This window comes from Canis aureus, chromosome 17, assembly GCF_053574225.1.
Source record: "Canis aureus isolate CA01 chromosome 17, VMU_Caureus_v.1.0, whole genome shotgun sequence".
Classification (NCBI taxonomy): domain Eukaryota; kingdom Metazoa; phylum Chordata; class Mammalia; order Carnivora; family Canidae; genus Canis; species Canis aureus.
The window spans coordinates 12,769,300-12,785,574 of record NC_135627.1 but is presented as its reverse complement, the minus strand read 5'-3'; the positions used below and the strand labels follow the sequence as shown (position 1 = coordinate 12,785,574).

Sequence of the window (16,275 nt, the reverse complement as noted above, 5' to 3'; positions counted from 1 at the left end):
TGTATTTTCTTCAACACTGAAAACATCCTTAGTGGTAATTACCCTCTGTGTGTTGCTCTCTGGTGATGCTCTTTCTCCTCAAGGTGATCCTACAGATTAACGACTTTCACGCGTGACCTCACTTTAGAATCACCTGGGGAACTTCTAAAACTCCCACCAACAAGGCAAGAGTTGAGAACAAAGAAATCAGAATCTGCAGGTGCAGCCAGGCCTCAGGAGTTTTTAAGCTCTCTAGGTGATGCCATCACATCACAGCCCTGCAGGATCACAATCCAGGCAGAGAAAAGGGTGGGTGCCTAACTAGGCAACAGTGAGGACCCCGATCCTCAGGACTGAATGGCTCAGCTCCTGCAAAATGGGCTAAAGTACTGATGAGACACCAGACAGAGGGAATCCAAGGAGGAAAAGGGCAAAGAAGTATTGACAGGACAACAGCCAGGTGCAGGGAAGCTAACAGTGGACAAGGAACCAGCAGCCTGTGGCCCTGAACCCAGCTCAACTGTGATACTGGGAGAAAAGGAAATCACTCAGCTCATCCGTACCTTGGTTTTCTAATCCAGAAAATAAAGAGTGTGCGAGGAGCCTGCAAAATCCCTTCCTGCTCTGATAATCCATGTTTCTAATTTATCTGATTATGCATAAGAATTGCTTATTAGGGGTGCCTCGGTGATGCAGTGGGTTAAGCATCAGACTCTTAACCTCAGTTCAGGTCATGATCTCAGGGTTGTGAGACAGGGCCAGAGTCAGGCTCCACATGGAGTAAGAAGCCTGCCTGGGGTTCTCCACTCTCACCCCCCACCATATGCATGTGCGTTTTCTCTCTCTTTCATTCTCTGAGAAGAGACTTATTAATTGGCAAGCTAAGCCAAATCAGAGACTGAAAGGAATTTATTTGGCAGATGAGGACACTGGTCCAAGTTTAGGTGACTACACCTTGCTGGTTCCGTTCAGGGCAGGACTCCAGATCTCTAGGGCTTGGGGTCAGCAAGGCCAGAAAAGAAGAGAAAGGTGATGGGTAAAGGCATTCTTTTTCTGACTAGGTCCCTTCTCTAGCACCTGCAGGTATTTCCCAATCCCTAAGCCTCCATTCCACACCAGGCTGGAGCCACAGTATCTCACAAACCTACCCTAGCCCAACATGCAGAGGAAGTACCAAAGTGGAATGTAAAACCAACTGATGAAGAATACTTAGTATCACAGTAAATTCAAAAAATATAAAGAACCATGTGGCTCACCAGGGCAGTTCCAAACTACCAAGGATCCATCATCTCTCTCCTCTTACTGCCACCGAAAATACTCCCAAGTGTGTCTTAGTCCTCAGCAAAGAGAGAAACAACTCCGAGGTGCATACACAGAAACAATGATCACCCAGACCTTCCAGATACCACCTGAACAATTCCAAAAGAGATCACTCCATCAAGGTACTGCCCCCACAAGCCACGCCTCCTTGCCAGTTTCAAATACAGAACTTTGTACAACCTGGAAACATCTTCCCAAATTCAACACACAAGTAGTGCAGTGTTTTCGGTTCAGTTGCCTTGAGCCAGGTTATTCCTCTACACCAGGAGCCCACAGAAGGTTTAGGAGCCACGATGCAGAGTAGCCGCAGAGGTTTGAGTAAATCACTCTGTAATCAATTGAGCAGTTGGCTAAACTTCTCCATCTCGGCACTGTTCCTAAGCCATGGCGAGGATGGACATACTAGGCTGAGAAGGAAGTACTGCTGGGGCCCCTGAGGCAGCCTGCTGTTCCAGGCAAGGTCAGGTTCTATCTTCTCTGTTCCATCAGGGAGCATTATGCAAAACTACAGGCCAAAGTGACAGTGTCTCAGAAGCAGATCCTATGGGTTCTCAGCTCATGATGCCAACCCTCTGGTCTTCTTCATTACAGCAGCTAGAGAAGATCTTCCTTACTCTGTAAAGCCAATTTTCTTTCTCAGAAGTCAGGAAGAGTACACCTCAGATCTAGTCAACTGCCATCTATTTACACCACGACTGAAAGAGAAAAATCACATAACTGTCTTTAAAACTACGGGGGGGGGGGGAGACAAGTGCTCTGGTTTGTTACTTTGTTTTTAAAAAGCCCTCCAATTAGGAATAGAGGTGACTTCCTTATTTAAAAAAGAAAAATCTACACACCAGAACTCTATCAAATACCACACCTATTACAGAAAAATGTAAGCTGTATTTTCTTTAAGCTCCAGAATAAGACAGGTATAACGTTCCTATCACTATGTAATCAACATAGTACTAGAGGTCACGCCAAAACCTAAGATGTAAGATGCTAATGAGGGTGGAAAGGAAGACAGAAGACTATCATTATTTATAGATGTGAGCATATGTGCAGAAAACTAACAAGAATTTGGCAAGATTGCCAAAAACAATGTGAAAAAAATCATCACAATACCCTTAACTAAGCAATCCAAAAATGTATCAGACAAAATAGCAATAAAAGCAAAAAAATAAAATATATCCACAAGGTCTTTTATGGCAGAAAATTTAACTTTATTAAAGCCCACGTAAGACAACCCAAAAGAAAAGACAAAGCATTTCTGTTTGGCTTGAAATGTTAATTCTCCTCAAAAATAAATTTTTAAATCTCAGTAGGACCTTAAACAGAACATGTACAAATTCATTCTAAACCATGTATTGTAAAGATCTTCAAAGAACCCATGCAACAAAGCTTTTCTTTGTGAGAGAGGTGAAGAGGGTTAACCGTTCCTTACATTAAGATTTAAGCCAAGCTATCAATCACACACATACAACACGAATGATAAAGGCATCACAAAAAAAAAAAAAAAAAAAACAAAAACAAAAAAACAAAAAAAAACAGAAAATCCAGAAACAGGCCTAGAGATACAGAAGACTTTCATGTGCTATAGTATCATACCTGAGTGGGTAAAGAACAGATCACTTATAAACTAGTAATCTATCCCACTACATGGAGAAAAATAAAATCCCTGTTTCCACTATATACCAGACAGATTAAAGATCTAATAAAAAAGCAAATATATAAGGTTAAGAGAAAAAAAAAAAAATTGTAATAACCTTAGGGAACTAGTGGATTCCTTAAATAGGATCCCAAAAACACAAACCAGAAGATGAAAAACTGACATAGTGAACCACATTAGAATTAAAGATTTCTTTCAACAAAGAATACCTCTCAGTTAAAAATGCAATAGAGAGACACCTGGGTGGCTCAGCAGTTGAGCATCTACCTTCGGCTCAGGAAGTTCTGAGATCAAGTCCCACACTGGGCTCCTGCATGGAGCCTGCTTCTCCTCCCTCTGCCTATGTCTCTGCCTCTGTGTCTCTCATGAATAAATAAATAAAATTTAAAAATTAAAAAAAATGCAATAGAGTCAGAGAAGATACTTGTGATTTCTAAAATGGACTTTAAAAAGTCAATAACCTAGAGGCACCTGGGTGGCTCAGTTGGTTAAGTGTCTGCCTTTGGCCTAGGTCATGATCCTGGGGTTCTGCATCAGGCTCCCTGCTCAACGGGGAGTCTGCTCTTTCCTCTCCCTTTCCCTCTGCCTGTTGCTCCCCCTGCTTGTGCTATCTCATCCTCTGTCAAATAAATAAATAAAAATATTTTTAAAAAAAAATCAATAACCAAACTATACATATCAAACACTAAAAAACAGAAATCTGTATGTGGCATATACCTACAATGGACTGTCATGAAAAGTATCAACACATGCTACATAATGAACTTTGAAAAAATTATGCTAAATCAAAGAAGCCAGTTATAAAAGGTCATATATCATAGGATTCGGTTTCTATAAAGTTCCCAGAACAGGCAAATCTATAGAGGTAGAAGGTAAATCGGTGGTTGCCTAGGGTTGGGAAAGTTGGGAGGAAATGCAGAATGACCAATCATGGGTATAGGTTTCTTTCTGGAGTAATAACAATGTTCTAAATTTCATGATGGTGATGGCTGCACAATCCTGGGAATACACCAGAATCCACTGGAGAGAGTGCATTCTAAATGGACAAACTGTACAGCATGTAAATTCTATCTCCTTAAAGCTGTTTTTAAAAAGAAAAAAGGGAGAGAAAAATCAAACTCGGATTGTAAGGTGGTAAAGCTATTTGGAATGACATGGTGGTATTAACTAAAAGTATCCCAGTCCAGAGGGCTGATGAGGATAATAAGCATCATATGAAAAGATACTCAAAATCCTAACTCACTGGAGAAATGCAAATAAAACCACAACGAGATACCATTAAACACCTATAAAAATGGCTGACATAAAAAATGCTGACAATGCCAACGTAAAAAGGCACGGCCACTGTGGAAAATCAAACATACAGTTAACCATATGACTCAGCAATCCTACTTCCAGTATTTATCCTGGAGAAATGAAAGCTCACGTGCATACAAACACTGTACGAGAATGTTTATAGCAACATTACTCATAATGGTCAAAATCTGGAAACTACCCAACTGCCCTTCGATAGGTCAATATGGTACATTATGGCAATGGTAAACCTCTCAACAATAAAAAGGCACAAATAACTGATACACACACAAATGTGAGTGAATCCCAAATACACTATGCTAACTGAAAGAAGTAATAAAGGTGTGTGACTTCATTTAGAGGATACTTTGGGAACATGCAAAACCCCATGAGCAACAAAACAGATGAATGGATGCCAGAGGGGTGAGGTGGGGGATGAACTGGGAATTCTTTGCCATGCTGGGATTGTTCAGTGTCCTCGAGTGCAGTGGTGGTTGTAAGAATCCATACGTGAGGGTGCCTGGGTGGCTCAGTCTGTTAGGCGTCTGCCTTCAGCTCAGGTTATGGTCTTGGGGTCTTGGGACTGAGCCCCATGTTAGGCTCCCTGCTCAGTGGGAAGTCTGCTTCTCCCTCTCCCTCTGCCCTGGCTTGTGCTCTCATATAAATAAAAACCTTGGGATCCCTGGGTGGCGCAGTGGTTTAGCGCCTGCCTTTGGCCCGGGGCGCGATCCTGGAGACCCGGGATCAAATCCCACGTCGGGCTCCCGGTGCATGGAGCCTGCTTCTTCCTCTGCCTGTGTCTCTGCTTCTCTCTCTCTCTCTCTCTGTGTGTGACTATCATAAATAAATAAATAAATAAATAAATAAATAAATAAATAAATAAATAAAATTTTTAAAATCTTAAAAAAAAAATCCATACGTGTGTTAAGATGCACAGAACTATAAGAACTATACATGCAAAAAAGTTAATTTTACTGTGTACAAATTTTGAAAAATAAGTATGTGATAGGGAAAAATAAACTCATGCACAGTACACAAAATATTGTATCTACTGAGGACACACATGTCCGAAGACATATCAAAACCTATGCTACAAAAGAAAAAGGCAGTGGGGATGAAGGAGGAAATATAATAAAGCTGATGAAAACAAACCAGGGTCTTACAAAGATCAATGACGGTGGTGCCACAAACCGAAAAACAGGAGGGAAAAAACCCTCCACTCTCCTCACCTGATGTCCATAAATGGAAAAGGTGGAAATGCAAAAAAAAAAAAAAAAGCTTGCTTTAACGTAATGAAATAGGCCATTTTATTGATTAGGCAGTTAGCCCAAAAATCGGAGAGGCTGGAGTGGAAGATCTTTAAGACTAAGAATGATGTACCATGTGTAAAAATGGCAGTGACCAGGGGATCCCTGGGTGGCTCAGCAGTTTAGTGCCTGCCTTCCACCCAGGGCATGCTCCTGGAACCCCGGGATTGAGTCCCACATCAGACTCCCTGCATGGAGCCTGCTTCTCCCTTTGCCTGTGTGTCTGCCTCTCTCTCTCTCTCTCTCTCTCTCTCTCTCTCTCTCTTTCTGTGCGTCTCTCATGAATAAATAAAATCTAGGGGGGAAAAAAAAAGGCAGTGACCAAAGGAATTAAAAAATAAACACCTTACACAAAAAGGGGGGGGGGCAAGGTATCAGTATTTCACTCGCTTTTTCATTTATTAACATTAATTTTTAAATTTGGTTGTCAAGAAAACATACAAAATATTAAGGGGATGAGGGCCTCCAGTTATACAGCACTCGTCCAGGTATGAAATAATACCTTGGGGTATCTACTTTGTAGTAAGCCCAAAGTGCCCAAAGAAGAATCACGCTTCCCATGAAGACATTCGACCCGTGAGGGAATGTTCCCTCTCATTTGGTGAATGGCATCCCCAGGGAAACTAGACCAGCACTGCTCTCCAGAGCTTTGCCTAAAAAAGCAGAGTTTATAATGGACCCAAGACTAGAAAGGGTCATAGACAATATTTAGGTCTATGAACATGCTTATTTGGCATATAATGTTCTGAGAAATCCTATTGCCTTTGTCCTATCTCATATCAGAACAAAAGTCACCCAGAAAAGCATCTTTTGGATACCACTGTCCCCAGAACACCGTGTGGCATTTCTCAGTCTAGCCTAGCATACACAAAGCCAGTGTAAAATCACTGTCCCGAATCTGGACACATCCTGCTCATGATGCTCACAAAAAAAGCTCTCATTTGGTCTGGCCACAGAAATCACATGGACATACTCATGGTCTATGAGGATTGTCCAAAATACCCCTAGAGATATTTCCAAGAGTCTCAATTCCAGCCCTAGAAATACCGTTCCTTCTACCTGTATTCTAGGACAAAAAGATCACAGTGTTCGTTCCAGGGCACAGCATGAGGGATGCTCAGGCTGGGTGAGTCTTTGTCGTGGGGGCTGTCCCGTGCTCTGCAGGGCATCCCTGATCTCCACCCACTTCTACATACCAGGAGCACCAACCCCTTTAGTGACAACTAAAAATATCTCCAGACGTGGCCACAGGTAGCTTCAGTGTGGGAGGGTACAATACAGGGCAGCTGGCAGAAGGTACGGAGACACACAATTACCACATGTAGGTGGCTGGGCAGGGCCGCAAGAGCACAGGCTCTTCCCTGTTACAGCCACAGAAAGTCCCATCCTGCATAGGGACTCCTTCCTAAGAAGAGAGTCCTGACTTTCCTCTCTGGCCCTTTAAATCTGCCTTATTGATTCGAATCCAATTAATCTGCAAATCATCGTTCAGGTACTCTACCAACAGTACCATATTTTCTCTATTAGTGAGAAAATGCTGGGACTCTCTGCCTTCAGGCCTAAGAAAGACATGAGCGAGAAGGAACCCTTGTGCTTGTGTAAGTATTCCTGAGGCCCAGGAGAGTTTACATACACATACCATGCATGTACATGAACTGAAATGCTTCCCAAAACTAATAAACCACCTAATAGTCCTTACTATGTCTGAAACCAGGTCAATACAAAAGCAGGAGCTACCATAGCACAGGCAGTTGAGGAAGAAGCATGAGTGAAGATAAACTCAGACGTGTCCCAACAGATACGTTTATTATCATGTCACAATACTCACATTTTGTTTCTGAGATAGATCATGAGATGTAATACAATATGGGGAAGCAAGAGACTGTAGTTTTGGTTTGTTTGGGGTTTTTTTTTTTCTGGAGATAAAGCAGAAAACATGCAGATTATATTGTCCAAACTCAGCTTCTTCTGAAAATCAAGGGAAAGGCTATCACTAGTCATAGCGGGACAAGAAGTATAAGCAAAGTGGGTGAAGGGTAACGCACCCAGCAGCCTCATTCACAAAGATGCTAGCCACTTATATGTTTTTCTTTTACTTCTTTTCCTAAGGGCAAAATGGTTTTTCAATTTCATCAGAAACTATCTTCCCTTTGGAGAAAGAAGGAAAAAAGACATCAGAAGTCAAAATAATTTTAAAAACTATTAAAAAGTATACATGTATACAACACAGACAACCCTTTTCCCAGACTAATTTGTATTTAAATAGGGCACTTAATTCTCTGAAACTCATTAGGAGACTTTTCCCTATGAGTTTTCTAGTGAATCTGATGAGTAAAACTACCCTGAAAACTTTTAGGAACTGAAGAAAAACTTAGTCTTAAGTTGGGGATCTGAATCCACTATTCACTCCATGGATATGTTTCCTTAGTATCAGTACTACAACAAAAACAACTAAGATAAACACAGCTTTTCTGCTTCCTGGATTTTTTTGCTTTGCACTTGATTTGCTTTGGTTAAGCTGGCTTGATATTTGAAAGTACTAACTAATTTATTATAAAAGAAAGTGATAAACCTAATTTTTAGTGTGCTAATAATCTGTTTTTAAGACATGAATTTTGTGAGGCACCTGGGTGGCTCAGTTGGTTAAGCACCTGACTCTTGATTTGGCTCAGGTCAAGATCTCAGGATCATGAGATTGAGTACCATCCCCACCCCATCCCTGGAGGGTCCTGTGTTCAGTGGGGGAGTCTGCTTGAGTCTCTCTCCTGCTGCCCCTCCCCCACCGTGTTCTTTCTAAAAAATACATAAATCTTTAAAAAAAAGAAACTAATTGAGTCATTTGGCACAGATATCTTGTATTAAAAAAATAATAATTATCATTTGCTAAAGATCTCCTACATGCCAGGCACTTTACGTTCTCAATTTTGATCAACAATCCTGCAAAGTTAAGTTTATGTTTCTACATTTTTTCCCTGAGGAACTTGGCAGCCTACAGAACGCACAAACGGTTACGTGCCTACACTAAGATCCAAGACCAAAATCCTGGCTTTGACTCTGTGAATCTCAAAGTGAAGATCCTAATAATCCGCCTATCTCCAGGAAAAGGAAAAAAAAAACAAAACAAAAAAACACATAAGAGATTTGTAGAGCTAAAGAGGATGAGGAGCACTTGTGAATGCTGCACAAAAAGAAAACAGGCTTAGAATGCTACATAACATCATATCTCTGTTATGATCTTACTAGGTCTTTAATGCCTAACTAAAAAACCAAAAAATTCTCTCTCTCCCCTCCTGCACACCACCCAAACCAGCCCCTGTGCAAGCACGCACATGCAAGCACGCACACACAGAGTTTCATTATGACCTTTTGGATGGTATTTTTGTGACAGGAAATTCCAGCGGTTTATGGTTGGGACTCAGAGGCTTCTGGTTAATTAAACAGTCTCACTGGTTTAATTTCCCAAACATTAAACACCTGAACTACAACAAATGCAGTTCTTTTTCTCGTACATGGTAACCTTTATAACCCATTCAGGCTTCAGATTCATCAACAGAACCATAAGTTCTCACTGCTGAATTATTCCCTCTCCTCCCTTCAAGTGACCTTGTTTTTGTTTTCAATCGCTGAGGGGAAAACTTGCTACACTGCAGTTCTGGGATCTGATCACAGCCACACAGTAAAAAAAACTCCACTCTCCTCATCTTCAGTAACATTCGATATATTCAGACCACTACTTACCTATTGTGCTTAATTCCCTTTTTCTACACCAGCTGTTTGAAACCGACACAAAGGAGACCTTTAAGTGTTAACCTGGTAGGAAGAAACCAGTTTCTGCTTATGTCTTCTTTGCCCAATCTTGGTATGTGAAAGCCCTTAACATCAGGTGAAAATGAAGGCTCCTCTCTCCCATCACCCCTTAAAGAACTAAGAATATTACCTCTGAATGCTATGGGGGGAGTTTTCACAAAGGCAACAAAAACCACACAAAGCACAGTAATTTTCAACTTCGTGTCGAAGACCCATTGACCCATCATGTGTCAATTTATTTTATATCTTACCCAAGAGGATTATATAAACTTAAACTTCATGCCTACCAAGATGATAAAAGAGCCTCTGGCTCATCACTTCATGAAACTGTCATACAAGAACCAGCAGATAGAGTCACAGGTCTGGATTCTTGTCCTGATCAACTTCTAACAGCTAATATCGTTTAAGAAGAGAAGTTCCTGGTTTTTAAGCAAATTAAACAGAATCAACTTTAGCATGGTTTAAGAAGTCAAATTTTCACAACAGTGATACTATTTTTGGCATTCTTGAGGCGGTTATAGTCTCTAAAAGACAATCTGCCCAGTAAAACATAGAACGTTCTAGACAAACTTATCAAAACTTCTGGAAAGGGACAGCTCACTGAGCACCCAGCCCATTGCCTGTTCCATGAGGCACATGATGGGACGTTTTCTCAGCCTCTCCAGAGTCAAGTGTGGTGATACGACCAAGGACTGGCCAGGGGAATGTGGGCAGAAATATTGTGTTCTGCATCTAGGCCTGGGGGTGTGGACACTTCTCACAGGCTCTCACGGTGACTTAAAGGCACACGAATACAGCCATGAATAGAAGGTGGAAGGAAGAACAAGACCGAAGGAACTAGGGTTCCCCAGTCACTCTCTGGAGGAAAATTTCCCAGAAATCAGGACTACCAGCAAGCAAGAAATAAGCTTGTATCATATGTGAGCTATTATAAATTGGGGGTGGGGGGGGGTATTCTAGCACCTGACATTATGCTAACCAAATAAATTTACTGGACAACTCTAGATCAAGGTTAGGTTGACTTGGAATATATGTTCTAGAATTAGTGACTCAGGCAAGAACATGACATACCAGATGGAAATCTCTAAATATGAATAGTCAAGACCATGTTTGGCCACAAGAAAGCAATCTGTTCCAGCATGCAATAAAAATTTTGCTGGAGAATTGGGTTGAAAAGATACTTCTGAACCATTGATCCTTTATTTCCATAGTTAACTATTAACTGGTATAAATCACCAGAAATTTGTGAGAATCTTCCACCCTTCTTTGCCAAAGGTACCATAGTTGGTATTAAAATACATCAACATACCATGTGAAAAGCAACTCTGAGTTTACTAGAAAACTACTGTCAAAGTCATTTCACAATGGATGTTAAGTGATATAGCAGACAGAGTTCAAGTCGAGTTTCTTAGGCTGTTTGTTTTCTCCTCAATAGAAATTTAACATCAGGAAGACCTTTGCTTTCCCGTATGGAAGTCACACGTGTTCTCTTGGACCAGAAGAATCAATACATACAGTGCTTCCCTTTCTGCCCTGTCAAAACCCAAAATGGATACACCCCACCACAACATCCATTGTTATCACTGGCGCACTTCTTCCTCCTTGCTTTGACCTCAGTGATTACGTCCTTCACTGCAAGGTAATTTCAGAGATGGGGTATGAATACATTCAATTAAGGAAGGAAATTAACACTTATTAAGTACCTACTACATACCAGCTATTTTTACATACTTGATACCATTTAATCTTTGCAACAGTGAGATATACACCATAATTTTCCATTTTACAAATGAGGAAGTGGGGAAATTTCTTAAAAAACAAACAAACTTGCTCAAAGCCACATGCCAAGACAAGCAAGAATCAAGTCTAAGACATCATGACTCCAAAATGTATTCTTCCCATTTCAAAATGCTGTGTTGGACCCATGACAGATTGCCATCCTTTGCCATTTGAACCTATGTCCTAGTGCCAAAAAAAGATCGGTTTACCACTCAATTTTTATTTCTTTAAATATTCATTTTAAGTGAATCGATGGCTCTCAAAATGTCCATCCTTCCGCTGACATATTATCATATTTCCACAAAATCAAAGCCTGCACTGTCCCTTCTGATGACAGAAGAGAGTGCAAGCTACAACAGAAGAATTTAGAGGATAAACCCCAGATAGGAGAAGCCACATCGTCTGTTCTCTAGGCTTACTACTGCCTCTCTCAGGAAGCAATACTTTCTACCTATGAAGTTTTCGTTTCCACAAGAGTCATTTTAGAATTTTTGTCCACTGATTTTTAACATTTCCAAAACACCACCTTGGAAGATACTATATTGCTAAGGTCAGTAAAACAGGCATATGTCAAAGGACATGAACACAAGGGACAGACTTCCGCTCTCTTAGTGGTGTGACTAGAGTGCCCTACAGCATCTAAAATGGTCCCATTATGGACTGGAAAACCATTTGCTGTGCTCTTTTATCCTACTCACAGAATCAGGTGAAATCCAGGACAATTTGTGGTGTTGAGTCACTGTTTACTTACCTAGAATTCTTCAAAGTCAAATGTAGATAAACTAGTTCACTAAGCAACATTATCAGTTCCAGCAGGTTTTTTTTTAACATTAAATTAAACTACATTTGATAACTGAAAATATCAAAAGGCTAAGATTCTCAGGTCGGCATAAGGTTTTACAAAAAACCATGCTAAGGTTAGGTAAGTCCACAGTTGTTGTTGTAATGCCTTCATAAGAAATGTGTCTCTGATGACCAAGTTCCAATCAGACGTGCTTTTTTCTTGGAAAGGAACTTCAACAAACATTTTAACCAAAAGATATTTCTATAGGTGACATTGAAGATAAGACTATCAGAGCCAGGTGCCTTTGGAATCAAAGGAACATTTCTCCCTCCTCCGACAGCCTGCTGTGCTACTGACATCCTCTCCACGCCCTGCTCTGACTCGGTCAAGTACTACACCATGGAAAACCGCATTCTTACTATCAAGCCTTACCTTCAGATAGGAGCCATAATATTTGGTTACGTAGGGACTGTCACACTGACTCAGCACTGTGATTTCTTGCTGAATGTCCTCTATCTCATCTTCAGCTTCTTCCAGGTCAATGATTTTTATGGCAACCACTTTCTGAGTCCGAAGGTCAATGCCCTTGAACACTTCACCAAATGAGCCCTTTCCAATTTTCTCCAGTTTTGTAAAAAGCTCTTCTGGATCTGCTTTCAGGTTCTGTAGGAGAAAAGGAAAAGAAGAGACCTCAGTAACTCACAAGACAGGGACAGATTTTCCCGCATACTTAAAAATACACAGAACACAGTCTTCCAAGAACCGATCCATTTTCTTCATCTGAGGGTCAGGCTGGTTGTGACCACAGCTCCTCACACTTAGGACACAGGGATTTCTAAGCCTCACCTCTATGAAACACAGCAAGTATGCAAGCAAGGACAATAACCCTGATTATAAAAACTGGGAAAGGCTCCAGTATTTGCATAATTAAGTAAAAACCAAGACAAAGTGTTAGGATATATGAATTTATTGAAAAACACTCTTGTTACGCAAATATTCCACTCTCTCCCTTTGTTCCCCCTCCCCGACAAATTTTCTAAGTTTAGGTAGGCATATACTGTAACTAGTTAACTAATAATCATTTCGTAACAGGCCATGTTTAAAGTCCAGCAAATGCAGTCCTATGCATCTTCACCTTTGGCTACTACCTTGGCCTCAACATTTTAACCCAATCCTGGGAAACAATAAGAACCCGTTTTCTTTTGTCTTGTAAACATCATGCCCTTGGAAAAGCTTCTGAAAGCTCTCAATCACTAGCTAATTAGGTGAACCACATACACACAGTGTACATCTCCAAGGGGTCCAGACATAGGGACTCCAACACCCATCTTCACAGCTCCCAGACCAGAAAGGTGTGTGAGCAGCTGAGTTCTCTCAACAGGCAGCAGCCTGTCATCCCCGGGGGGTGTCAGTCACAAACTGAGGGGCGAAACTGACATTCGGCAAGAAGACTTGGGGACACTGCCTAGCTTGGCACAAATACTGCTGGCACCACTTGAAACCTCACAGAGTAAGACAGGACCCTGGGAGCCACCACCTCACACACCTCCCCTCAAAAATGCTGCTCATGAACAAGAGGATGCCAGGCCCACCCTCCATGTCTACCAGTCCTTCTAAGAAACTGAAACATGGAGAAGGAAGGAAGATGGGGAAGGAGGAGGGCTGAAAAGGGAGAGAGTATAACAGGCATGGTGGGGGGAGGGGGTCTCCGGGAGGGGGAGTGATGAGGGGATCGAGAGAGAATTACAGCAAGGTCAGCAGCACCATTAGCTAGGTGAGCCCTAGGGGCTAACCAGGCACGAGCCATTAACTTGCTTTCAAGGTGAAACACATGGAGTTCCAAGCAGTGCCTCCAGAGAAGTGCTGAAACCCAGCCCGCCCACTGCCAACGCGGAGGTGCTGCTGTGCTGCAGCGTGAACCCCGCGGAAATAGCACACCCCAGCAACACACGCACACACTAAGTCATGGGTGGTCTCACAGACCCCAGAGGCCCTGTTTTTGAGACTACACTAACCCCAGCATTTAAAATGAACAAAGTAAGCAAGGAGTGCATCCCGGGGTTGCCAGGAAAAAGGGACACGAGAGAGACGTCCACATTCAGCAGCTAGGAACTCCCATCTCCAAACCCCTTCCCTCACCTCCATCCCTCCAGGATGATGGGGGGTGGCCCTCCTCTTCTTCAAGGCCAGTCCTGAGCGCTGAGCTTTTGAATCCATCCTTCTGTCCCCTGGATACAGCTTCAGCAGCATCAGCCCCCTACACCAGAGGCTCTTCCATTCAGCCCTCTCTACAGACCCACCACTCCTGGCAGCCTGCTCAGTTTTCTCCCATTGAGAAAAACAGAAACACTGGGCTTCCCTGGTCACCTCTCTCCTTCACGCTCTCCTTCCTTCCTTGAGAGTTCCCTGCAAGTCACCGAGACCAGCCAGGTGCCCCGCCCCTCGCTGGTCACGGCCACAGTCTGGCTCCAGCTGAGGCCACCGCTGCAGTGCCTAATCTGATCCTCCTCCAAGAAGCCCTCCCTCTGGTAACTTTCCAGTCCTGGCATCTAAACCCTGCTCTCCCACTTGTCTACTCCCCATCCCCCCAGTCCCAGAGGATCTTCCTGCACAGACTCCACCCTGGCAGCTGCATCACAGGCATGCCCCTGGGGGCTCCATGCTGGCTGCCCACCCATTCTCTACTTACTCTCCTCAAACAGTTTTCATTGTTTGGGATTGTGTTCCCCAAACCTAGCTGCTCAGAATCACCTGAAACATGTGGGAGATCCCAAATCACTGTCATACATGGGGCAGGGGTGCATAATCCATATTGTTAGACACCCCAAATAGGGGCACCTGGGTGGCTCAGGTCATGATCTCAGGGTCCTGGGACAGAGCCCCACATTGGGCTCCTTGCTCAGTGGGGAGTCTGCTTCTCCCTCCCCCTGCTCGTGTTCTCTCACTCTAACTAAATAAATAAAATCTTTAAAAATAAAGACTCCAATTGATTCTGATGAATAGCCACCTTTGAGGAAAAACGGTTTTAAATCATCATGTACATGGTAACTTTCAAATTGCTAACTCCAGCCCTGCTTTTTGAATTCTATTTTTTTTTTTGAATTTTAACTCCTAAGATCAATTACTTGCTAAATATATATTTCTATGTGGACATCTCAAGCTCAACCTACATGAACTGCATCTGTCATTTCCCTGAACTGGCCATTCTCCTAGAGCACACAATCTCACTCACTAAAAGCTGAGGGAACTCGGGGACTGTGTCTTACTCACTTCGATACCCATGTCCCTGAGCACAATGACCGATGGCCAATAAGTGTCCCTGAGCAGTAAGAAAGCCCCAACCTTACACTGACACAAACACCATCCAGACTACGTATTACGAAGAATATCAGAGGGACAGAGAGCCCGGGAAAGGGGGAGTGAGGATGGTACCATCTCCAGCTTGCAAGTGTAAGGAAGCAGTAGGAAGGGCCGTTTGGAATATGCAGGAACAGTAACTCTCAAGTCTTAGGGGCATCAGAACCACCTGGCAGGCTTGTTAGAGCACAGACTGCCTGACCCCACCCTCAGAATTTCTGGTTCAGTAAAGGTGGGGTGCGGCCCAAGAATCAGAGAGCACACAAGTAATGCAGACACCACTGGTCCAGAGACCACACTTTGAGAACCACAGCTCAGGAGAGCTGGGGAGAGAAGCAAAGCAGCCTTGACAAGCTGACATGCCACCAAGGCATAGCTTGTTTTAGGTTATCTAACCTGACACCTCTCTGTTAACTGTCCCACCCCCCATACTAAGAAAAACTATGGCATTTCCTTTTTAAGAATAGAAAACGAAGCCAACAAAAATGTATCCTAACTCCTACAATATTGGAGAGAATAGCGTGGGAGCTTGCTACCAAGAGACCTGTCAATTAATCACATCTCTCTATGACCATACCGCTTTGCAAGGTGACTGGCCCTCCTTCCAAGAGTCTATGTCCCCATCCTCTGAATCTGCGCAGGTCTTGACAATGGTCTGGCCAACAGAAATGTGGGGACTTCTAAACTCAGACCCCAAAGGGCTGGTTGGTGAGGCTGGGAATAAACGTGTGTGGGAGGGACCCACTCGGGGTCTGCAAGCACCCCAGCTCATCCAGCCTCAGTACTACCAATAGCTCACTGCAACCACTTGACAGCACCCAGCAAAGGCCAAACTGCCTGGTCATCCACAGAATCATGAGATTTAGTAAATCTGTTGTCTTAAACCACCAGGTTTGGGTGGGTTGGTTATTCACCACCACCAACTGACACCACAATTGTGCCTAGAACGAGCATGGTGTCGGGACACTGTCTTTTCAATTCACAGCCCTCTGAATCAA

The 16,275-nt window shown here is 42.8% G+C and overlaps 1 protein-coding gene across 3 annotated transcripts in view; it reads right to left on the bottom strand.

Annotated features, from left to right (window-relative positions):
• STK24 (serine/threonine kinase 24) overlaps window positions 1-16,275 on the bottom strand; it is a 120,205-nt gene that overhangs the window by 58,043 nt on the left and 45,887 nt on the right. For 2 of the 3 annotated variants that reach the window (XM_077855144.1, XM_077855143.1), the window contains exon 2: window positions 12,353-12,583. In XM_077855144.1, coding sequence (XP_077711270.1) covers window positions 12,353-12,583 — 231 coding nt within the window. Of the gene's footprint in view, window positions 1-12,352; window positions 12,584-14,059; window positions 14,153-16,275 lie in introns of those variants that run through there. The other variant, XM_077855141.1, reaches the window with a different exon arrangement.